Source organism: Anolis sagrei, chromosome 5 (genome assembly GCF_037176765.1).
Source record: "Anolis sagrei isolate rAnoSag1 chromosome 5, rAnoSag1.mat, whole genome shotgun sequence".
NCBI classification, from domain to species: domain Eukaryota; kingdom Metazoa; phylum Chordata; class Lepidosauria; order Squamata; family Dactyloidae; genus Anolis; species Anolis sagrei.
Genome location: NC_090025.1, coordinates 97,394,270 through 97,417,775, shown reverse-complemented (window position 1 = coordinate 97,417,775; position 23,506 = coordinate 97,394,270). Strand labels below are relative to the sequence as shown.

Genomic DNA, 23,506 nt, shown 5'->3' with positions numbered 1-23,506 from the left:
ATGCACACATGTTTAGGGTTTTGGGATGATTCCCTACTCAAACGTTTATAGTCCACTCAATTTGCCTGCACATTGCACATTGGTTTTTTGACCCCATTCTTAGCTAATTTTTATGATTAATCTCTTCTGTCACATTATAACTCTCGGTCTAGAAGTTTATTCCTGCTTACTATGTATTGTGCCTTTATGAGTTATCTTTTTTAAAATATAAGTTACATTTTGATTGAGGAATCCTCAAGGTAGGTTATAAAAATATTGCATCGTGTTTGTAGAAACATACTGTTCTGATATCTTTGATTTTATTAATGCTGTCAGAGCGAGATAAAAGTAAGTGTGGCTATTGTTTCATAATTGAAAAAAAATCATGATTGAGTCAAAGCTTTGGCAAACATATTTGCATGGCTTCAAGATAGGAATTTGTATTGCAAAACACTTCAAATGTGTTGCTATTGATACGTATTCATTTGTCTTATCTGTGAGCACATCAGTTTCCATTGTTTCCTTCTCCAAACTTTTATTATTTGACGAAGTGTATACTTCATGAATCATCAGTTCTAACAAGCAGGTCTTTATTTTATTTTATTTTTTAAAAAATCATTCTAATTTTTATCATTGCAAGCAATCCATTAAATATACTGATGTAATTAATTGAATGTAAGTATAAAATTAGTTTACCAGTTAGTGCTGGAATGGGCAACCTATAGCTTTTCAATCATTTTTGAGCAACAGCTCCCATATGTGTCATCATTGATTAATGTTGCAAAATGTCATGGAATTTGCAGTGCAGTGGCATCTGAAGGGCCATACTTTGCCTACCTCTGAATTATGGAAATAAAACGGAGTACAATAAAACCTTGGCATCAATTGGACTAGAAACTGCACTTTCATTTATCCATCTCTGATAAAATATGTCCTTTTCTAGACTCTCCATCATTAAATGGTATTTTGGAGTTAGAGGTCCTTCATTTCAATAAGTTTTGCTATTATTTGAAGTTTTACATATCCATATGTAATATGGGAACGTATGCCCCACAGATATTTTTATTTATTTATTTATTTTACAGTATTTCTATGCTGCCTTTCTCAGTTCAACGGCGACTCAAGGCAGCTTACAAATTGGTAGCAATTTGATGCCACAACAGTCATAAAACACAATTAAAAACATATAGCACACATTATAAAAACCATATAAAATCATTAAAAATCATTAAAGATACAGGTGTAGGATTGCAATCTTATTTTATTTATCACATAAAGTTTGTAATGAATATGCATGCCTACAGCTTTTCACCGATGTGTCTCTGTGTGTGTGTTTTAGATGTCCTGCTGGTCAGGCATAGCATCATGGAATTGATGTGTAGGATGATGCTTTGGCATTATATGAATAGAAATGGCTGAATATACAAGGATGAAAAATAAGCAATTATTGACATGAAAATGAATCCTCCTGAAGTTTCATACATCCCTCCAATCTTTTGATGTAGACATGAATATATGTTTACATTCCTTAATTCCATTTTACAAATATTAGCAGTCAAATATTTACCCATATCTGACCATACTGTTATTATTAACTATGATTAGTAGAAGCAGGGCAACTTGAAATAATAGTTCATAAAGCTTACTTGTTTCAACTAACCAGTATTACCTTACATTCAGTTTACCATCAATCAATCAATCAATCAATACTCTTACCAATGGTCATATGCATTTACACCAACGGTTTACCATCTAGATACAATATTGACCTCTAGGTTAGCAATTTTCTATCTACTCACAGTTTTGATTGTGAAAACGAAGACATAACAGAGTATTGTTTTATAATTGTGGCATAACTGGGCCAAAGGATCGGATCCAAAAGTGCATTTCTGTGAAAGAAAGACATCCCATTTCATGCAAAAATCCATTCTTGCGAGTGTCTACACCAATCTTCCACCACTTTCAAGTCATATGAAAAGTTGCTTGATCCTTCAACACTTCAGGAGGTTAGAAGGCAACAGAAGGAGAAACAATCAGAAAACCTCTGTTCTTCAAGGAGAACAGTATTTTGAGTTCTTAAAATTGGAGGCAGTATGTACAATAGGGTATAGATAGTAAATGATGCCATTATGGTTTCCTGTCTATCCAAGTTTGCATATCTCTGTGTTAGTTGTATCAATCAGCTTAACACTGCCGAGAGATTATGAAACTGTGGTCCAACACCCTTGAGGGGTTAAAGGTTGGGAAATACTTCACTAGGTTATTTTTCAAGATTCCCATAGGTCAGTGGTGCTCAACCTGTGGGTCCCCGGGTGTTTTGGCCTACAACTCCCAGAAATCCCAGCCAGTTTACCAGCTGTTAGAATTTCTGGAAGTTGAAGGCCAAAACAGGTTGAGAACCACTACCATAGCGAATGTAAGAAAAAGCCACTTTTCTGACCTGCATGTGCACACAACATACTTCTGATTGCTAGGCAAGGGTGTCTTCATCTTCCAGTGCAAAGATATCTTTCTTTCCTATTTCCTTCATTTCCAATCATTAACAAATTTAGGCTTCACTGCTCCTTTTAAGATAAATCATTTAACCTGCAAATCATATCTTAATATTCTGCAGTACCTTCTTCCTGCTCACCCATCCAACTCAATACCTCCTGTATACTTAAGCCTTCCCAATTGTATCACAGGCAATTTCATCCTATGCATATGTGTGAAAAACCTATTTTTTACACGTTCCCTTTTCTGCATCTGGTTACTATGACTAGATCTACACTCCCATGTAATGCAGTTTCAGAATGCAGATAAACTGCACTAACATGGATTATATGAGTCAACTCTGCCATATAATCCAGTCCAATCTGCATTCTGAAACTGCATTATATGGCAGTGTAGATTTAGCAAATGTTTGCTGGATCAGAGAGAAGTAGTTTTGTTTTAATTCACTTATACAGACTGCATTTCTTTTTTAGAGTATCCTCTTTACGTCTGGCCTACAAAGATCTTGAAATTCACATGAAAGAAGAAAAATTAAATGTGGCTGGAAAAAAGAAAACAGAAGTAGATAGACTCGGCATGGGATTTAGTGGAAATAGAAGGTAAGTGCAATTATTTAGTTTATGTTACAAACTAAACATGTTTGTGTAATACAGTCTAGGATGTAAGACAGAGCTGTCATAAAAAGTAAAATTTCTAGAAAGTTTCTAGCCATGGAGTGAGTGTAGGGGTGAGACAAGGTTTGTGAGGGAGAAATGCTGATAAATGCAATATTAACCTCCTTTACAGACTGGAAATTGCTTCCTTTATTGTTAGAAAATGAGCTATAATGTTTTTGAACTCCAAAGAACGTTCTCCCTATAATAGTGGTTCTCAACCTGTGGGTCCCCGGATGTTTTGGCCTTAGATTTCCAGAATCCAAACAGTTGCAGGCTAAAACACCTGGGGACCCACAGGTTGAGAAATGCTTCACTATAAGTAACCTCCTTAATTTTGTCAATTTATGAAGAGCAGCCAAAAACAGTCTATGAATTGAAAAAAAATCAACAACAGTAAAATAAATGTGTCCCTAATATCTCATAGTGTCAAGGAGACATAATCATTTTCAGGAGAAAAAAACATGAAGAACAAGAAACAAAGATCAAAAATTATAATTATGTTAGATATTAGACAGTTGTATAGTCCCAAAAGTTAACTGTGTGTCCAGTAATCTTGTTCCCTGAATCTAAAATTTGGTGATGGATCTGGGCATTGTATGTTTTTACCCTGTTTCCCTTTCTGCTCCCTCACCCAAATTGTGCTTCAGTAGTTATTTTTATATTTTTAATGTACCAAACATACCAAGTTTGTATGAAAATGTGACTCTATTTCCTGTGCTGGTCAATGACCGAAATAAATGATTTGATTGATTGACAGTTGTATGCAAATGTCTACCTGCTACATGCCATAGTTTTAATAAATAATGGAGGGTAAATACATAACAATTTCATCTTAAATTTGTTATCATTTTTGAAGAAATATTTAATAACAAATAATTGCTTAATCTAACAAATAGGCGTGCCCTATCCTAAGTTTTATAAGTGTATAAGGATCATGAAATATTTTACTCTGGATATTTATAAGCTGCCATCCCAGAAAATAAAAATTCAGAACAGTATGCAAGAAATAAAATGATTGTACATCCTTACAATTCAATACAGATAATAAAATATCATTACATTCAAAGAATTCAAAGTGATTTAAACACAGTGGATCTTAATACATAATCCAGAACTATGTACTGTATATCTTTCAGCACTATTTTCCATTTAGAATGCAATAAACTAGATATGGTTTGGTATTGTAAATATCATACAGCTGTACTATAAACTCCCCTAAGTCAAAACAAATGACGATTACTATTGTCCTCAGTCTGAAGTCAGTTGAGTAAAGGAAAAATGTATCTGAAAAGGCATTAATGCTGATGGGAATAAAACTGACAGGTTTTGAGTCTGAGAGGGGTTGCCACATAGAATTTGGCAGTAAATTCCATAGCCTAGAAAAGCCTTTGAAAAGACTACAGTTTTTTGCAGTGTAAACATTTGTGTGGAGAAGCAGTTTTGTCAGATGCAGAAAACTCATGACTTTAGTCCACAGACACATGTACAATTAGCCAAGCGTGCTGTAATCTGTGAAATGTGTGAATCAGTGACTCAAACACAATCAAACACAACAATCAGAAAATTTGGTATATGGCTTAAAATCAAATATCATAACCTGGATCGGAAGCATGATTCATTTTGTTCTTTCCTTGAGCTGAAGCTTTTAATTATTTGATGTACCATATTCTCAGGAAACATTAGTCAGCTTTGCCTCTTATCTATATATTTCCCCTTCATGATGCTAAGCTAAAATAAATAAAATTCTCAGGCCCAGATGGGTTCTCTGCTTTGTATTATAAGACATATAAGACATATGGCTGTGTCCTTTGGAAACAGTATTAAATCCAATATTCAATTAGAATTTATAGGGAGTACCTAATTAAGGAATACGAGTATTGGAAAATAAAAGGGAGAGAAGAGGTAGGGATAAACGATTGCTTTCTTTATAATCGATTTATATGATAGATTCAAGAAAAATAATGTAGAATTTGCTAAAAGAAAATCGGAGAACATTTTGGAGAAGAGGAATAAGGGATTAATCTCCAGACTATATAGATACATATTAGAATATAATTTAGAGGATAATCAAATGAAAACAGTGATAATCTTGTGGGCTAAAACTTTAGGGGAAAATATTGATTTGGAAAATTGAGATTTTTTATGGAAAAGAGGATTTAAATTTTCAATAGCGTGTTCTGTTAGAGAGAATGTGTATGAAATGTTTTATATAAATCCTGAGGTAGTTGCTAAAATAAATAAATCCCACCGGGGGATTGTTAGCGATGTAAATTACAGAAAGATACCTTCTTTCATGCCTGATGGACTTATAAGTTAGTACAAGCTTTTGGGGGAAAGTGATTAAAGAAACAAATAAAATGGTCACTAAAAAGATTTGGAAAAATCCAGAAATGTGCCTCTTAGGATTATTTTGTCAAAGAACTAGTAAAGAGGATGAAGAAATCTGTCAATACAGTTTTGTTGCTGCGAGAATAAAAACTGCAAAATCTTGGAAAGGGGAAAAAGAGTTACTTCTGAAGGACTGGAGAGAAAAATTATTAGATTATATCCAAATGGCCAAGCTCTCCATTGGCATTCGGGAGGAAGTAATGAAGACTTTTCTAGGAAATTGAGGCTTGTATTTGAATATTTGGAATGCAAGACAAAAGTAAACTTTAGAGTAGCAGCAAGGGGAATTTATTAATGAAAAGATAAGGGTAAGGTTTTTCGATATATTAGTTTCATACTGAGTGGTGCCGGAAATCATGGGTGGTGTTTCATGGGAGGGGGGAGGGGTTTGGGGGAACGGATAACTGTATTATATGTATTTGATTATTTTTAGATTTTTTTCTTTTACATTCCGTATGTCATTAACACAATAATTATAATTAATTATAATGTTTTAAAAACGATGCTAATGTGCTTATATATCATTGTTTCCTTCCAGTGGCATTTCCCATTCAGTAACTTCAGATATGCAGATCATAGAACAAGAAACGCCTACAACTGCAAAACCTAGGAAGAAGTATAATGATGATGACGACTCATATTTTTCTTCCTCTAGTTCAAGGTGATGAATTGTTCCTTTAATGATGGCGTGATATAATGTGTATTAAAGAATACATGTTTTGCCCTAATTGAAGATGACATATTGAATATGTTTCACATTTTAAATTTTAATAACTTAACTTACCTAGGATTTAGAACAGTGGTTCTCAACCTTCCTAATGCCGTGACCCCTTAATACAGATCCCCATGTTGTGGTAACCCCCAACTATAAAATTATTTGCATTGCTACTTCTTAAGTGTAGTTTTGCTACTGTTATGAACTGTAACATAAGTATCTGATATGCAGGATATATTTTCATTCACTGAAGCTAATCTCAGAAAGAATGTTCATGTTATTTACTGGAATGACCCAACTTGAATTTTGAACCTCCTTCCATTCATTATTTTATATCTATTTGTGGATTTACTTTATTATCCTGCCTTTCTCCTGCTACAGGGACTCAAGGTTGCTAACAGCAAATATGAAATAATACAAATTAAAAGCAGAACAAAGGCTTGTAAATATTAATATAAAAATCAACTACATTTTTTAGTATAAAAATACAATTAAACCTATATTTAGAAACTACTTAGCCTTCCCCCTCCCCCCAAAAAATCCTATTCACATCACCCCAGCAACCATAATTGCCTAATGCAGAAGGATGTCTTGACCTGCCCCCAAAAACAAGCTGGGACGGGACCATCCTGATCTCTCTTGAGAGGGAGTTCCAAATTCTGGAGCAGCCACCGCAAAGGCCCTCTCCCATCAGACAAACTTGGGAGGACTTTTTGTTTTTGTCGTATCAGGAGAGACTTGAGAATCTGCAAGTCACTTCTGATGTGAGAGAATTGGCCATCTGCAAAGACGTTGCACAGGGAACGCCCGGATGATTTGATGTTTTATCATCCTTGTGGGAGGCTTCTCTCATGTCCCCGCATGAGGAGCTGGAGCTGGTAGAGGGAGCTCATCCGCCTCTCCCCGGATTCGAACCTGCGACCTGTCGGTCTTCAGTCCTGCTGGCACAGAGAGAAGGCCCTGTTGAGGTGATTGTAGGTTTGTAACAGAGATATGGTCTTCAAATAACCTGGGCTGTATAGAGCTTTATAGGTCAAAGCCAGTGCTTTGAACTGTGCCTGGAAATGGGTTGGCAGACAGTGGAGCTGCTACATCAAAAGTTGAATTCTCCCTGTAGCCAGCCTCAGTTAATAACCTGACTTCTACTCTTTGGACCAACTGAAGTTTCTGAGCATTTTTCCAAATCAACCCAATGTAGATCACATTACAGTAGTCTTAACTAAGATGTAACAAAGGCGTGTATCACCCTGGTCAGAGCCGACTTTCCCTTCGTTCTAATAGTCATTTTACATAATCAACATATAAAGAAAACAAAAAAAAATCCTGCAGTCTTTGAGGCAAACTAAAAGCAAAAAGTTTGGAGCATCAACTTTTGTACACACAAGGAGTAAAGTCTCAGTACTAAACATTTTAATGCTGAAGTTGTTATTTTATAATTAACTTTATACCTGCTATTATTTTTCCTTCCTATATTATTTAGCCAGGCAATTTTATACTCCATTTATTAACTCAGATTTACTAGAAAAGATTAATAAAATCATGATTTTAAACTCAAATTCATTAGAAGGGGAAACATATAGTACTCTGGTAAAAAGTGCTGTTCTATAGAACTAGACCCAAAGATTACAAGCTCATCAAATTTTTCAGCTCTTTGTCTGTTTTTGCAGTATTTTAATGATTTTTTTTCACCACACAGATACTTTGATGCACCTGAGTTGAGAAGCAGCACTTTTTCTAAATGGGATGACGATTCTGATTCCTTCTGGAAGAAAGAGAGTGTCAGCAGAGATGTGGAAACAATCCTTACTTCAAAACCTATGAGCTATTCAGACAGGTACCTGAAGACCATTTACTTGCAAGTTACTAAGTTTCATTTGTATAGCTAAATGGAGCCCCCAGTGGCGCAGTGGGTTAAAGCCCTGTGCCGGCAGGACTGAAGACCGACAGGTCGCAGGTTCAAATCCGGGGAGAGGCGGATGAGCTCCCTCTCTCAGCTCCAGCTCCTCATGCGGGGACATGAGAGAAGCCTCCCACAAGGATGATAAAACACCAAAAATCATCTGGGTATCCCCTGGGCAATGTTCTTGCAGACGGCCAATTCTCTCAAAACAGCATGCTCCTGACACGACCAAAAAAAATGTACTGTATATCTAGTTCTTCCAGTTTAAAAATGTGTTACTTTGATCATTAAGCCAACAGTATTCAGTTATCACTTCAAAAAACCAGTGTACTGAATGTGTGTGATTTTATCTGAGGTTAACATTTTGATGTAGTTAAATGTTGATTACTTAATGCTATTGCTGCATTTAATTCTCACTGCTTGCATTTTGTCTGCGTTATGGTCCATTTAGAACAGTGATTCTCAAAGTGTGCTCTGTGAAGTATACTGAGGAGGTCCGCAGTTTCCTCCCCCTCCATCCCCCTCTCCCTCCAAGCTTTCCCTTCTCTTTCCTGCTCTGTCCCTGCCTCCTTCACCACCAAAAGCTCCTGCCTCACTCTTCACCTCTCAGATACTTTCCTCCTTACCTTGCTTGCTTCCAACCCCCGCCCCCCTCCAACGCTCAGGGGTGCTTTGATTGTGCTTTTCCTGCTTGAAAAGCAGCAGTTGAACTGGATGGCCTCTGGGGTTGCTATTGTAATCATTAGTATCATTATTACCATTATTATTATTATTATTATTATTATTATTATTATTATTAAGGCTGAATGGTCATCTGTTTGGGGTGGTTTGATTGTGCTTTGTGTGCATGGCAGAAAGGAGTTGGACTAGATGGCCCTTGGGATCTTCCACTTAAATACTGTTAAGTTTATGTTGGTCAAAAAGTTTGCCCATGCCTGATAAATATAAACTTTTCCGGGGACTCCACAAGAAACTTTGGCTTCAAAAATTGCTCCACAGAGGAAAAAAAATTAGAAAACCCTGATCTAGAGAATACCATCTTTACTCAAGATTATTGCTCACAATTTTTGGCTAAATTATATCGCCAAAATTGAAGTGTGCATTAGATTGGATGGTGTGTTAGAATCATGCACATGAGCCAATCTGCATGAAAAGGCCTGGAGGAACTTGGAACCCCAGAGGATAGACAGGGAGGTGTGTGTGTGGAGGGGGGGGGGGGACTTTTCCCAATGGTGGTAGCAGCCTCCTGGCTCCATCGTGCTTGCCTTGTGACTCAGTTGTCCCTGCTGCTTAGCATGGATTCTGTGTCCCGAGTGGTTCTCGAAGTCTCTTGTCCGTCCTCTTCCCTGACTCAGTTCCATGCGGTTCCCAATTAGCTTCGTTCAAGAGGTCTTCAAAACATTCTCCATGGTTTTAAAGGCCTTGTGAATAACACCAGTTGGGAACAGTGTGTAGCTGGCGAGTTTTCAACAATCGTCATAATTTAGCAACTGTTACGTGTTTGACTGGGTATGTTTGTGTCATGTTTTTGTGCTCAGTGAATGATTCTTGTTGAGATGAAATATGAAATCTCTCAAATCAATGGAACAAATATTAAGTTGATATGAGATATATTAAGGGTTTTTAAAATGAAATATAACATTGTTTTTCAAAATGGAATCCTCCCAGATATAACAATATAAAATAATATTCCTAGGCCCTCCTCTCGTCGGAAAGCTGACTATGAACCTTCAAACACAGATGAGGCACAAAAGAAATTTGGCAACGTTAAAGCTATTTCATCAGATATGTACTTCGGAAAGCAAGATCATGCCGATGTAAGTAGTTAAAAAAACAACAACACTCTGCCTCTCTGTTTTCTGCCATTAATAACAAATTTAGGGGCCCTTCTGTCATTCTGTGATATTTCAGGATTTTATTATGTCATATAAAAATATAGTTTTGTTGCAGCAGCTGAGATGATAGCTGGATTAAGAGGGCTGCACTTGAAAAAAAAAGTCTTTCTCCCTGTATTTATCAGTCTGGGACTCAGGTTTGAAAAATGTACTTCTTTGCATGCCACCTAGATAACATTGGATTTTTTTTCCTCAAGCAAATTGTACTTTAGCTCATTTGTGTATAGAATGTAACCCAATGTGTTTGCTCTTTTCAACAATCTAATGTCTTAACTGATTACATTATCTATATGGAAAAATATGGTAGTCATGAAATATGTTTTTGAGGATATGGTGGGTTTTTTAATATTTTGAAGCAAGGCGATGGCTTCATAACTGGGGTTAATATGCCCTTTTGACATAGAGCCTGTAAACAACAACAACAACAATAATAATAATAATAATAATAATAACTTTATTTATATCCCGCCACCATCTCCCCAAGGGACTCGGAGCGGCTTACATGAGGCCAAGCCCAACAACACATCAATAAAACAAGAACGCAATAAACAAAAACTATACAATTAATATAAATCATGTATAAACATTGACACACAAGGATTTAAAAACCTATGGCTGGGCCAAATGTAATAGTTTAAAATTAAAAAATAAATGCTGGGCATGATAATAGTATTAATACTGGTTTAACCTTAATGTTGAGTTTCATTGAAACAATGGAAGTCATATAACTGAAATTTGAATTTTAAATAAATGTAATATTAGATTTTTTCCCCCCCCCATTCTTTTGCAGTATGAAGCTAGAGTTCGTTTAGACAGGCTTTCTGGAAATTCTGCTATAAGTTCAGCTGATTTATTTGAAGATCAGAAGATGTCACCTTCAGGTATGGAAAAAAATTAAGAAGTAGAGTTTTTAGATAGTCTAAGGATATAGAATATTCCACAAAGAGTGGAACTGTGACTTTCCTTGATCTTAACACTGTGGTCCTATTGATGCAGCCTACAATCGCATAGGCTTTTTTAGCTGTCTCATTACACTGTTGACTCATGTTCAGCTTGTGATCTTCTGAGATTTTGGCCCAGCTTTCTAACCTGTCAAGATCATTTTAAATTATGATCCTGCCCTCTGGTGCATTAGCTTTCCCTCCCTTGGTCTGCAGATATGATAATCATACCTTTTTATTCCATCCTCCAAGTCATTGGTAAGAATGTTGAATAGCACTAGGCCCAGGACTGAAACCTGTGGCACCCCATTGATCCTTCTCTCCACGATGAAAAGGAGCCATTGGTAAGCACTCTTGGACTCAGACAGTTAACCAATGCCCAAGCCACCTAAAACCAATTCTCAATCCAGCCCACATCTTATTAGCTTATTTGTGAGAATATCATGGGGAACCTTGCCAAAGGCCTTACTGAAATCGAGATACACTATATCTACAGTATTTCCTACATCTGATAACTCTATCAAAAAAAGGAGAGAACTTGGTAGGATATAATTAAGCAGAGCCCTAAATGCAGACTAAGATGTGGCACTCATTTATGCAAATGTGATCCTTCAACATGTGGCTGCTTCCTTTAAGACTGTGAAGACCTGTATTGTGAATATGTATTTTTAGCCAGTGGAGATGGAGACTTCATTAATGTATTAATTCCTGTTAGCACCCAGAAGAGGCAAAATATGTTATTTAGAATCGCCCTCTATTGGTCATCATCTCTTTCTCCTCCAGATCTTATTGCCTTACCCAGAAAAGATAATATATGTGTATTTCTTTTCTTTTTTCTGACTTGAATTAGCTCTCTCTTTCTTTCTTTCTTTCTTTCTTTCTTTCTTTCTTTCTTTCTTTCTTTCTCCCTCTCTCTCTCCCTCCCTCCCTCCCTCCCTCCCTCCCTCCCTCCCTCCCTTTCTTTCTTTCCTTCTTTCTCCTTTCTTAATCCTATATATACAAGGGGTATTTTTAAAGTAAGGTCCATTTGAACATAAGTACACAATGAAAGTTTATTTCAAAAAAGGAAATTTATTTTCAGAAAGTACATACTTCACTCTATTTTTCGACATAGTTGCCAAATTTGTTCAAACACTTATCATACCTCTGAACCAATTTTAAAATACCCTCTTCATAAAAACTTACCGCCACCAAATCGACCATCTTTGAATTGTCGTACCAAATTACGCACTTTACTTTCACTCATAACAGTATCACCGTACACTTCACAAATCTGTCGATGAATTTCTGCAGCAGACAGGTTCCTTGCTGACAAAAACCGTATCACTGAGCGAACCTCACACGCGGCAATTAAAATAAAACATGGACAATACAATAATGCAACATTAACAATAAGACCACACAATAAGACCACACTAAGGGAAGGCCAATTGTAAAATTAAAATTGAAAATAATACTGGAACATGGGCGAAAAAGTGATAGTCTTAAACATTTTTAAAGCACAGAACAGAACCGTACAGGTTAGCTACAGAGCGGAAACTGAGCACAGTTGTTCCCAAGGCATGCTGGTACACGACGCACGCTCTCGTTGCGGTATGCGCGCGAACTACTAGTGTCTACAACAAAACGGACCTTACTTAAAAAATACCCTTCGTATATTTACAAAACTTACATTTTATTAGTTCTCTCTTGCTAGCCCCTCTCCAATTTTATTTTTCTCTCCTTTCATGCCCCTATCTCACTACGCCCTTGAAATGAGGAAGGTTAAAGCCCAGTTCACTTAAGCTTAGTTCGGTTTTCAGAAATCTCCTGCCCCAAGGGTACATCTGTGTAATTTGGGACATACGTTGCCCCAGGAGTCACGAAGATGCACACACGATGGAAACACACACGTATCTCTGTAGTAATATGGGTCTGTGTATGTTAACAAAGGCGTTGAATCTGTTTCCATTAAACCAGATCCTCCTGTGCCTCCAACCTTACAATGGCTGAGTCAGTTTCTATTCAGCAACCATTAGAAATAAAGCATTTAGCTTCCAAGGGAGCTACTGATGTTAAATCCTCAACAGGGGCTGTGAAACAAGGGATGGCAGCCAACCCTGACAAATCTGGGTTTGCTCCAACTCCACCAGTCCTTGCCACAACATCCGCAACTCCACTGCTTTCCACAATACCTCTCAAGCTCCAGAAACTGCACATATGTGCAGCAGCTGTTTTGCCATATTTTTATACCAGCAATTTTGAGCAAGGGAATACCTTTCTGGGTATATTATCTATACCTTTTCCTATGTTCGCACCATTGTTTGATGAAAGTGCAGTGATGCCTTGAGTAAAGAGTTTAATTCATTCTGTGACTGCTTTTATCTCAAAGCAAATTTCCCCATTGAAATGCATTATAATGCTATTAATCCGTTTCGGCCCCATGACAACCCCGCTTACGTGTTTTTAAATAAGAAAATGTACTTTATAAATAACAAATAATGTGTAAATGCACATTCACATGGAACAATATAAAAGAAAGATCAGCTTTAAAATAATAATAATAATAATAATAATAATAATAATAATAACAACAACAACACTTTATTTGTACCCCACTACCATCTCCCCAAGGGATTCGGTGCGGCTTACATGAGGCCGAGCCCAAATACAACAATACAAGCAATAATAACAATACAAGCAATTAAAATAAAACATGGACAATACAATAATGCAACATTAACAATAAGACCACACAATAAGACCACACTAAGGGAAGGCCAATTGTAAAATTAAAATTGAAAATAATACTGGAACATGGGCGAAAAAGTGATGGGGCATTTGTGGAAAACATACAAGCAGACCTAAAAAAAGTGGTAGAAACACAAAGTTGTGACAAGGAAGACAAAGTGAAGAGGCAGAAGCATCACTTTTTTCATACTGTACTCAGTCCAACCTCCCTCCCTCTCTTCATGAAGTTGAACATACTAGGAATAAAAACCACACAAAATCAACTAACCCAAAATTCCTCAAAACAGACAAGAGCAAAGCAGACTGCCATCTCCCAAAGCAGGCAAGAGCATGAGGCACGGGGGCTGCTCCCTTGAAGCCCTAAAGCCCTGTCCCCTCACACTAATGCTCCCTCTGGCACTAGCTCTTAACTCAAAATACTGCTTGCATATCAAAGCAAAAACAGGCTGAGTGACAGTTTTCAACTCAAGACACTTTTTAAGTTGAGGTTCCACTGTACCTTCAACATCAATACTATGCTGTCTGAAAACTCTTTATGTGGTAACACTGTGTTTCCTAAAACCTCTGCTCACACTCTACCTCTTCCTCTTGATGGCAAAGATTGTATTAAATCAGACTTGGCCTCATGCAGGGGTGAAAAGATGTGAATATGGCTCAAAAAGTATACATTCTGAATCCTAAGGCAGTGGAGTTTCTCAAATTTCCTCTTATTGATGGGTCAATGTAAACTTCCCTCTTGGTTGTTCTGGACAGCCAGACACTGAGATTCTTCTCTTATAAATCTAGATAAGAAGAGGGCAGATGCAGCTCTTAAATGTTCCTATGAGGTATTTGCCCTCTGTATCTGGACCTCCTCTACAGCCTCCCTGATATCAAGTGCAGCCATGTCCTGGATATTTTCACTAAACAAAATATAGATGCAAAATCTCTGCACAGGTCTCTTCAAGAGATCTATAAATCCTTAGCCTTCATAGCAGAAGACACTAGATTATTATTATTATCATCTTGCTTTATCTCTACAACCACAGTAACTGGAAGATCATTGGAATACCGACATGTAATCCAAAACAAATCTTGCCTCAGTCCACAAATTTGCTTTTAGAAAGAGATGCTTTTTAACAGCATCCTCATAGAAAACAAAGATAATAAGAAGGCAAAAGAAGGAGGCAAAATTAATATCTAAGCGCCTTCTTTCAGTCGCTTTGTCTCTTTTGCCCTCTTTCCTGCCCTAGCAATTTTAGAACATCTGGAATGTGTGATTGGCTGGACATTTGAAGTCCATTGTAGATTAATTAAACTTCCAAATCAGATATCAAAATATGCAGCAGTACACAAGCAAAGGACATTTTGCACATGCTAAACTAAAAACTAGGTATTTTTAAATAAGAGTCTCACAACTTTGTAAGTCTACCAGAAACCGGCTGATGATTACTCTGTAGACCAATTTGTTTTTCCTACTTATTCTTTGAATGGAGGAGAGGGAAAATCCAGGAAACTTTAGCTTCACATTCTCAGAAAGCTTACTTGTCATACTTTTGTATAATAAAAGTAATGATTTAACTTTTAAAAACTGAAATTTTTTAATAAATTGTGTATTTTGCTCCTCTATTTTACAGTTCTAGATGTTGAAGCATTTCTTCAATCTTTGTTTGTTTGTCCTAGATGTGACAATGTATGGATGAAATACAGAAATTCAATTTTTTCACTTTTTCACAATGGCAAGGGTGTAATAAAATTCCGTATCTTCTGAACAACTCTGATGCATTATTTTTTGAGACTGTTGAAAATTTTATCCTTGAGATTAGCAATTTTTAAATATGTTATCTATGACTTCCTCTTGTTGTATATACCTGTGTTATATGCCAATTTTGTTGTTATATGCCAATAAAGGCTGTGTGTGTAAGCTCTAGATGTTTCAACTAAGTTTTGAAGCCTGTTCGTGCAACCTATACTGATCTTTTAAGTCTGGAAACTCCTACATATTTTCCTATGCATCTCACCATCTTTTTTTCTTGGTTTTTTTTTTTTGCTTCCTTAGGCAGTTATAATATTTCAAATGTCCTTCCCAACGCTCCTGATATGGCTCAATTTAAAAAAGGAGTAAAATCAGTCGCTGGAAGGCTTTCGGTGCTGGCAAATGGAGTCATGACTTCTATCCAAGTTAGTAAACTTACACAAAAGCTACTAACGTTCCCTTCTAAGAATTTGAAGCGGTTTGGATTTATTATCTTCCACAGAGGACAGGCTCAAAACATTATCCAGCTTAGAAGCATGTTCCTTATGTAGAATCTGAAGATTTAGTCCTGTGATTGTTTTTGTTACTGTCCTGGATGCCTTTAGCTGAGAAAATGTAATTGAGAAATTAGGTGAGATTGCATTGAGCATACATAAAACTAGACATATTCTTAGTTGTATGTTATGATAATCTGATTGGTAACACAATTTAAATATCATCAGATGTGTTTTTGACCAAAGGTGGAGCAGTGTTGCATCTAGTGAGTCTCAAACCAGGGATCTCAAATGTTTGTGGGGAAGGTTTAGAATTTTGAAAATGTGACCTTGTGTACCACCAAAATGGAGGGGAGTTACAATAATATTTACACCCCCCCCCCCCCCAAAGTGAGTGAATTGAACAATTGGGAGATAAGGAAAATATTCCATTGAACTTCTTATTCTGGCATAGTAACTGTGTTGGGATTTGTCGGAACCCAGCCTTAAAGAGCCAGACTCAGGAGTATGTCCAAAAGTAAAGTTTATTAACACAAAACAAAAGGGACTCAGAGACACTTCCTTCAGTGTCCCTGGTCAAAACTCACAAGTAGCAGCAGTTCAAAAAACAAACTAAGGCAATTATCCGGAGAAAAGATCCGGATTAAACTGAACTGCTTCAAAAGTCACGCAAAGTAGCACAGCAAGTAAAGGGTGAACAAAGAGCCGCAAAGGAGGAAACGTAGTCAAACGAAGTCCGAGGTCGAAGTAAGCCAAGTCCGAAATTGCGAGGTTCCAAAGTCCGCGTAGACAGCGTCGTAGTCAAAAACCGAACCAAAGTCAAAGCAGGGGAAATCTGCACTCATGAGAATCCAAGCCAAGTTGTAACACGAACGGAAGCACAACCTGCAGATCCAGGACCCAAACCCAACGTGAAAGTGGCAGCGACAAAACCCAAGGCACGAAACCAACATTTTGCCTTCTGCAAAGATTCTCCATTTCAGTGCCTACACACCTGAACTCAGACGCCCATCCCTCCAACTCCTCCACCTCTTGTCAAGACTTAGATCTCCCCAAGACTCAGTAGTATCTCCTGATTGCCAATCCCCACCACCAGAAAACCCCACAAATGTGTCACTAGATGTTGGCTGAGGACATACATCTCGAACCTCTTGAACCTTGGCCCAATCCAGTGTGTCATCCCCATCACTCCCAGACCCATTACTCCCAGAGAAACCCTTGAAAGACTCTTCATCTGCGGGAGCAGTAAGTATATCCTGGATCTTCTTCCTTTGTCGCTCCTCATCCAATTCCTGCTCCCGAGTAACCCTCTTAGTTCCCCTATTCACATCCACTGTATCTCCTTCCTCTCCCTCACTCATTGATCCTTCGCTCTCAGAAAACCCTTCAAAGGAGTCTTCGTCGGTAGGTGACATAAGTATATCCTGGATCCTTTTCCTTTGTTGTTCCTCATCTAACTCTTGCTCACGAGCACTCCTTTTCCCCCTTCTGACACCCATACTACCACTTGCAGTGTTGCTAACAAGGCTCTACTACAACAGGATTGGTGCTAAGATACAGATTTTAATTTGTTCTGATTTCGTTGTATTGCTTGGGTTTTGGAATTTTTGAAATATATTACATTATATGTATGTTCTATGTTCTAACTTTGCACAAATGTAGTGTTTTTCTTCCTCACTAGACATTTAACTCTTTTTTTTTTTTCATTTCCTTCTTCCCAGGACCGTTATGGCTCTTAACTACTTTTATTCAACTGTCTGGAGACACAGAAGACTTTTTTTTCCAAATATACTTCAGCCAGTGGTCATACTGTTGATTTTACACAAAGGCTGCCTTAAGGCTGTAGAATATTTTATTCCAATGATTTGGCACCTGTATTTTTACCACATATCTTTTCTGCTTCCTAGCATCTTTCATTTAATGTAGTTACTACTTATCACTTTTGCTTTTATTATATTATGGCTGTATCTCCTGCTGTTCATGTCTACCATTATTATGCTACGAATGGTATCCTTGTGGTTGTTATGGCTACTTTGGTTCTGGGACCAGACGAGAAATGCTGTTTTTTCTTACACAGGATGGTTGCCATGTACCTATAAAGCCCTTTTCGTAAACTTTAGTTATATGATCTGAAGAGAAACCCAAGTATGTAAACTTGAGTGGTTTCTTGCAGAAAATGTTGCCAGCTTTTATCTCAAAATTGGGCCTGTCCATATGTTCCTGGGAGTGGGTTTCAATCTTGTGCCATTTATTTTCTATGGTTCCTGGAAAAAGGCCTCCTTCATACTTAACACTGAACTGCCTACCTCAAAAATGGTCCAGAATATTCACTTGTGCTCCAGAGAGGCTTCTGGGGTTGATGAGAAAGAAAATTATCAAAAAAATTGCGGACAGAGTTTAGGGTCTTAGGGATACTCACCCTAGAGAACATCTTTTGGGTGGAAAGGAAGTTCCACTCCTGTAAAGATAATTTAATCCATTGGAGATGTTGCCGATTTGGATACTAAGGGGACTTTCCAATTTGGGCTTTATCTTCTTGGACTGGTGAAGGAGTGGAGAGAATCGCAAGACTAGTATGTGCTCCTATATACTTGCTGCACAAGAATGAGAAGGAGTTGGGATGGAGGAGTAGAAAAGAGACATGGCCCAACACAGAGTTGTGCATCTATTGATTTTAGTGGGTGAAAATGTGTTTAACTATGATATATTTGTAATCAAAGGAAATACTGAGGTGAGAGTTAAACACTGTATTCAGTATGAAAGTGCTATGATCTTTAAAACAATGATTCGATGAAAGCAGTGGTGTAATTTTTCTGAGAAAAAGCACAACTAATTTGTCATATGTTTAAAATCTTATTTTCATGTCTTGACACCTATTTATTCATAACTATTTTTTCTGTATTGCGATTAGATGCTTTAAATGCCTTTAAACAATCAATAGGGTGTATGATATCAAATATATAGATAAGGGAGGAGGGATGGAAAATCGAATATGGTAAATGAAGGGCTAAACAAGAATAATCTAATAGAATGTTTAAACGCTGTAAGAATTCTAGTACTATCTTGTGGATGTAAAAAGAAGTCCTAAATATGTACATAAAAAGGATATACTGTGGCTGTGTTTTAGACAGCCTAGAGCTGTAATTGTTCAGAATAAACTAAATCTAAACTGTTATTTGAAAGATTGCCAGAAAAACTTCACTCTACCACCTCTGTGTCTGTTTCTGGAAGAGCTGTCATTTCAATAACATCTGAAATAAATTCTCGTTTTACATGTCAAATGATTTCCAATATTTTTAATAGCAAGTTTACATTACACTGTTCAACGGAGAAAACGTTTCGGCCCTGAAAATATTGTTCTTTTATTATTTTGGGGTGCTGAAAACGAAAATGACATTTAAAAATGTATATTGGCTCTAGTTTTTATGATATAAGCAATCACGTGATCACATATGGTTGAAAAATGCATGTTGCGACTTACACTATGGAAGATTCTAGAAAGTTGCGGGCCTGAAAATAGCTGTTCTTTTATGATTTTGGGTTGCTGAAAACGAAAATGACATTTAAAAATGTATATTGGCTCTAGTTTTTATGATATAAGCAATCACGTGATCACGTATGGTTGAAAAAATGCATGTTGCGACTTACACTATGGAAGATTCTAGAATACTCTAGAAAGTTTGATGACGCAGTATTAGTACTGTGTGCAAAAGCCAGAAAGCCCTATATAAGGCCAGACTTGAACGGTGAGGGTCAGTCAGTTGAAGACTGAGACAGTATCGTTAAACATTGTTTTACATTGTTCTTTTTACTGTAGTTATGCCTCGCACGTGTGTAAATAAAGCACTATGGAAAAAAGATATCAAGGCAAATGGACTCCGTCAATGCTGTCAGACTACTGCTGGAGCATTGTAAGAGACAATCCTTTCCTTGAATACAAAAGAAAAGTCAAGAGAAGCAAACAGGATAAAAACTAAAGTCACGATTAAAGCGACATTTAAACTTTCAGACTTTTCAACTGCATTAGGCCTACTAATATAGTTTCTTGCTGCACAAACATAAACAATAGACTAATTAAATAAATATTTCTCACGTATAAACTATTGGCAATATAATTTGACTAAAATTTAGTAAATATTCGTGGTTTATATACATGCAGTAAGGTTAGGCGCATTATCATAATATTAACGAATTACCTATTGTGGAGAAAATTGAAATAGCTGTTGCATAAAAACCAGAGCCAATTAACACATTTAATTATTATATTTGAATTCAGCATGTTAAATTTATTAAGAAACGGCACATTTCGTTTCCGTAACTCTGAAAAACTGAAAATTTGTAGAACAGTGTTATTAACACATTGAGAGGGGGGGGGTCATATTTCGCCAGCAAAGACCCATTGAGCAGTAATGACTGGTCATGACTCTGGTGTAAATCCAGTAAAGGAGTAGACTTCAAAAAGCAAAAAAACTACCAAGAAATGCACCTTGATCTTATCAGGTTTGATAGGTTACATTAGTTTCAAGTACAGTGAATCCTTGGTATCTGCTGGGATTTGGCTCCAAGACCCTGGTGGATACCATAATCCATGGCGACTAATGTCCTATTATATAAAGTGGTGTAGTTAAATGCTGTTCCTTGTATACATTGACAAAATCAAGGTTTGCCTTTTGGAATTCCTTTTTTGAATATTTTCAAGCTGTGACTGGTTGAATCTGCGGACACAGAATGCTGGCTGTACAAATAAGTGGTTCTCAACCTGTGGATCCCCAGGTGTTTTGGCCTACAACTCCCAGAAATCCCAGCCAGTTTACCAGCAGTTAGGATTTCTGGGAATTGAAGGTCAAAACATCTGGGGACCCACAGGTTGAGAATCACTAGTATAGATAATCCATCTCTGCCTTTTCTTTTTGAGTGTGGGAAGAGAAGTAGGATTGGCACATAGCTTTAATGAACAAAGAAACTGTAGATTAATATCTGCACCTTCTAAACTTGGTATGAATCTGAAGTCATACTTTCAGAAAATTCTGGTTGAAACAGACAAATGTTTGTATAAGAAAGCTGAACTTGAAAACTGCAAATTGAGAATGGGTGGAAAGGAAAGTCCATTGTCACATACAAAACACATTTCCATGGAAGACAATGCAAATTGGTGTTCTGATTAGATTAGCTATAGAAAATTTCCTCATATTTTCATTGGTCCACACAACAGAACAATGGCGTAATAAACAGTACTAAATGCCTTGATAAAATCATTTTCGTAATGGAACATGTAAACTTGTGTTCATCCTGCAGTTAGGGTGTAGATGGATACATTCCAATCAAAATCGGAATGTGTCCATTCAGTGGGATACGTCAAGCTTTCTGGTCTTTAGTCAGGAATTCAAAGGAGCCATTCAAGCTTCTGAAACTCATTTAGGGACAGGTTTCAGGCCCTTTGATGTTGAGATTAACTTCACAATTCAGCAGCAGATCAGTTGCACAACTTCAGCACTTTCCAGTAGCTTCTTCCTGCACAGTATTTTCAGTCAACTGCTCCCACAGCCTGCAGTCACTCTGGAACCTTTTACATACACTTGAGCACATGCCCTGCCATTGTCAGTTTTACCATTGCCTTTCCCCCAGTCTAGATGATATTACAAACTTACCACAGCATACATTATATCTTGTCTTAGCAAACAGGTTCTTTAATTACATATAGCCTTTGACAAACAACATCACAGCACAAGGAGAGATATACACTGTACATGACTTCCTTATATACAATTCATTTACACATAGCAATTGCTGATTGGTTCCCAACTCATTGACTTAACTCAAACCCAGGATTACATCATTCACAATCACCTGGACTAGGCCAGAACACATTCCCCAAATGATTCCCTATATACAGTTAATGCATGACTCAGCATTCCCAATAGAAGCCCATTAGCAGTGCATGACTCCGCTATATTACATTACAATACATTGTAAAACCTGACATCTTAAAAAGTTTAGGTTAAATGCCAAGGAGGATTCACCATCATTTCACTAATGTTGGCACCACAGATTTAATAATGTAGCTTTTAGTATAACTGGATTTAATTGGCAAGAAGTATAAGGAGAAATAGCCTGGATGAACTATACATCTCTTGTATGTGTCTTTGCCTTCAAGATGCTTGTTGACTTACAGTGACACCACATGGTCTTCCTAAATTCCACTTAATACAATCAACAAAGGTCTTCAGACCAAGCCAAGATCTCTGTCAAAGCTACCTCTTTTTGCATAATATGCCCACTTATGAGAACTCAAAAGATGGTACAATAGTTTGAGACATTTGAGTTGCTCTTCATAAGGGGATTGTTCCACTATAGGTTTAGGTATTGTCATACAGCAAATTCTATAAATAAAATTTTGATATAATATACATGCAACCCTCAGATATTTTTATGGCGTTGGTCCCCATGTAAGCTGCCCGAGACCCTTTGAAGAGATGGTGGCGAGATAGAAGAATGAAGCTATTGTTGTTTTATGGGGGTAAACTGCTGTCATACAGGAAACATGGTCTATACTAAATTAACAAACTAACTGCTCCTCATTGAAGACTTGAGCAGTGTGGTGTTAAAATCCAACAACAGGAAATGCAACCAGTCTAATATAACTTTTCAGGATCTGGTGGGATCATATGTTGCAGGCTTTCCACATTTTCCACCTTCAATAAGCATTTCTATCATATCCTCCTTTAATGGCAATTGAATGAATAAATACGTGAGAGATGGATCATTTTAGATTTTTATTTGCTTCTGTGTTTTGGATTTTAGTACTGTCTGATTTCAAAACTCTTATTCATTGATCTGTTTGAGAAGGTTGTAGTTAAGGGAGAAAGTGGCATGTGAGGATAAGGTTCAACATTGTCTTCTACCTGGTATGACTACTGAAAAACATACCTGATGTGCAATTTTGCATCTATTAGAGACATGACATGGATTCTGCTACTGAGAACATCAAGTTTAGACATTCTGATTGGTGAGATCAGATACAACTGTATGTGACAGGAAACAGATGTGTGTTCTCTAGATAAATAACTCCTCAATTGTATTCTTATAAATATTTACGGGGTTTACAATGGTTGTATTGTGAGCTGTATATGCTCTACCACATGTTCTCCTAGAGCAGAATGCTTCTATCTTATGAAGTATTATGAAAGCAAAAATGTACGATGCAGGGAAATAAAATATTCAGAGTAATGCTCTATACTGACTAGAACATTTTTTCCCGAGAGCAGATTACCTCCCTCTTACACAGGATGTTAAAGGCCTTTTATGCAGGCCTGTTGCCAGGATTTTGATTGGGATCTACCCTAGCAAACCTTTTGTAATGTTATTCCAATGCCACCATGCATATGGGCTATATTGAGCATGGTGATCAGATCATATGAATAAACATAACAGTTTAAATATTAAATATTATTTATTTACTTTCATTAACAAAATGTTTAAAATACTTTTTGACTTATTTTTTACTTTACAGCAACAGTCTTCTTTTCTTCTCCCCAATTATTTTTTCTGGTTTGATAGTGATGTCCCGATTGGATAATAAT

At 37.0% G+C, this 23,506-nt stretch overlaps 1 protein-coding gene across 2 annotated transcripts in view; it reads left to right on the top strand.

Moving 5' to 3' along the window:
* Window positions 1–19,207, top strand: part of ARFGAP3 (ADP ribosylation factor GTPase activating protein 3) — a 44,702-nt gene extending 25,495 nt beyond the window's left edge. For both annotated transcript variants that reach the window (XM_060778185.2, XM_060778184.2), the window contains 7 exons: window positions 2,946–3,071; window positions 6,055–6,177; window positions 7,928–8,065; window positions 9,828–9,948; window positions 10,817–10,907; window positions 15,736–15,857; window positions 17,648–19,207. In XM_060778185.2, coding sequence (XP_060634168.2) covers window positions 2,946–3,071; window positions 6,055–6,177; window positions 7,928–8,065; window positions 9,828–9,948; window positions 10,817–10,907; window positions 15,736–15,857; window positions 17,648–17,665 — 739 coding nt within the window. In that variant the 3' untranslated portion in view covers window positions 17,666–19,207. The remainder of the gene's footprint in view (window positions 1–2,945; window positions 3,072–6,054; window positions 6,178–7,927; window positions 8,066–9,827; window positions 9,949–10,816; window positions 10,908–15,735; window positions 15,858–17,647) is intronic.
* Window positions 19,208–23,506: the final 4,299 nt, after the last annotated feature.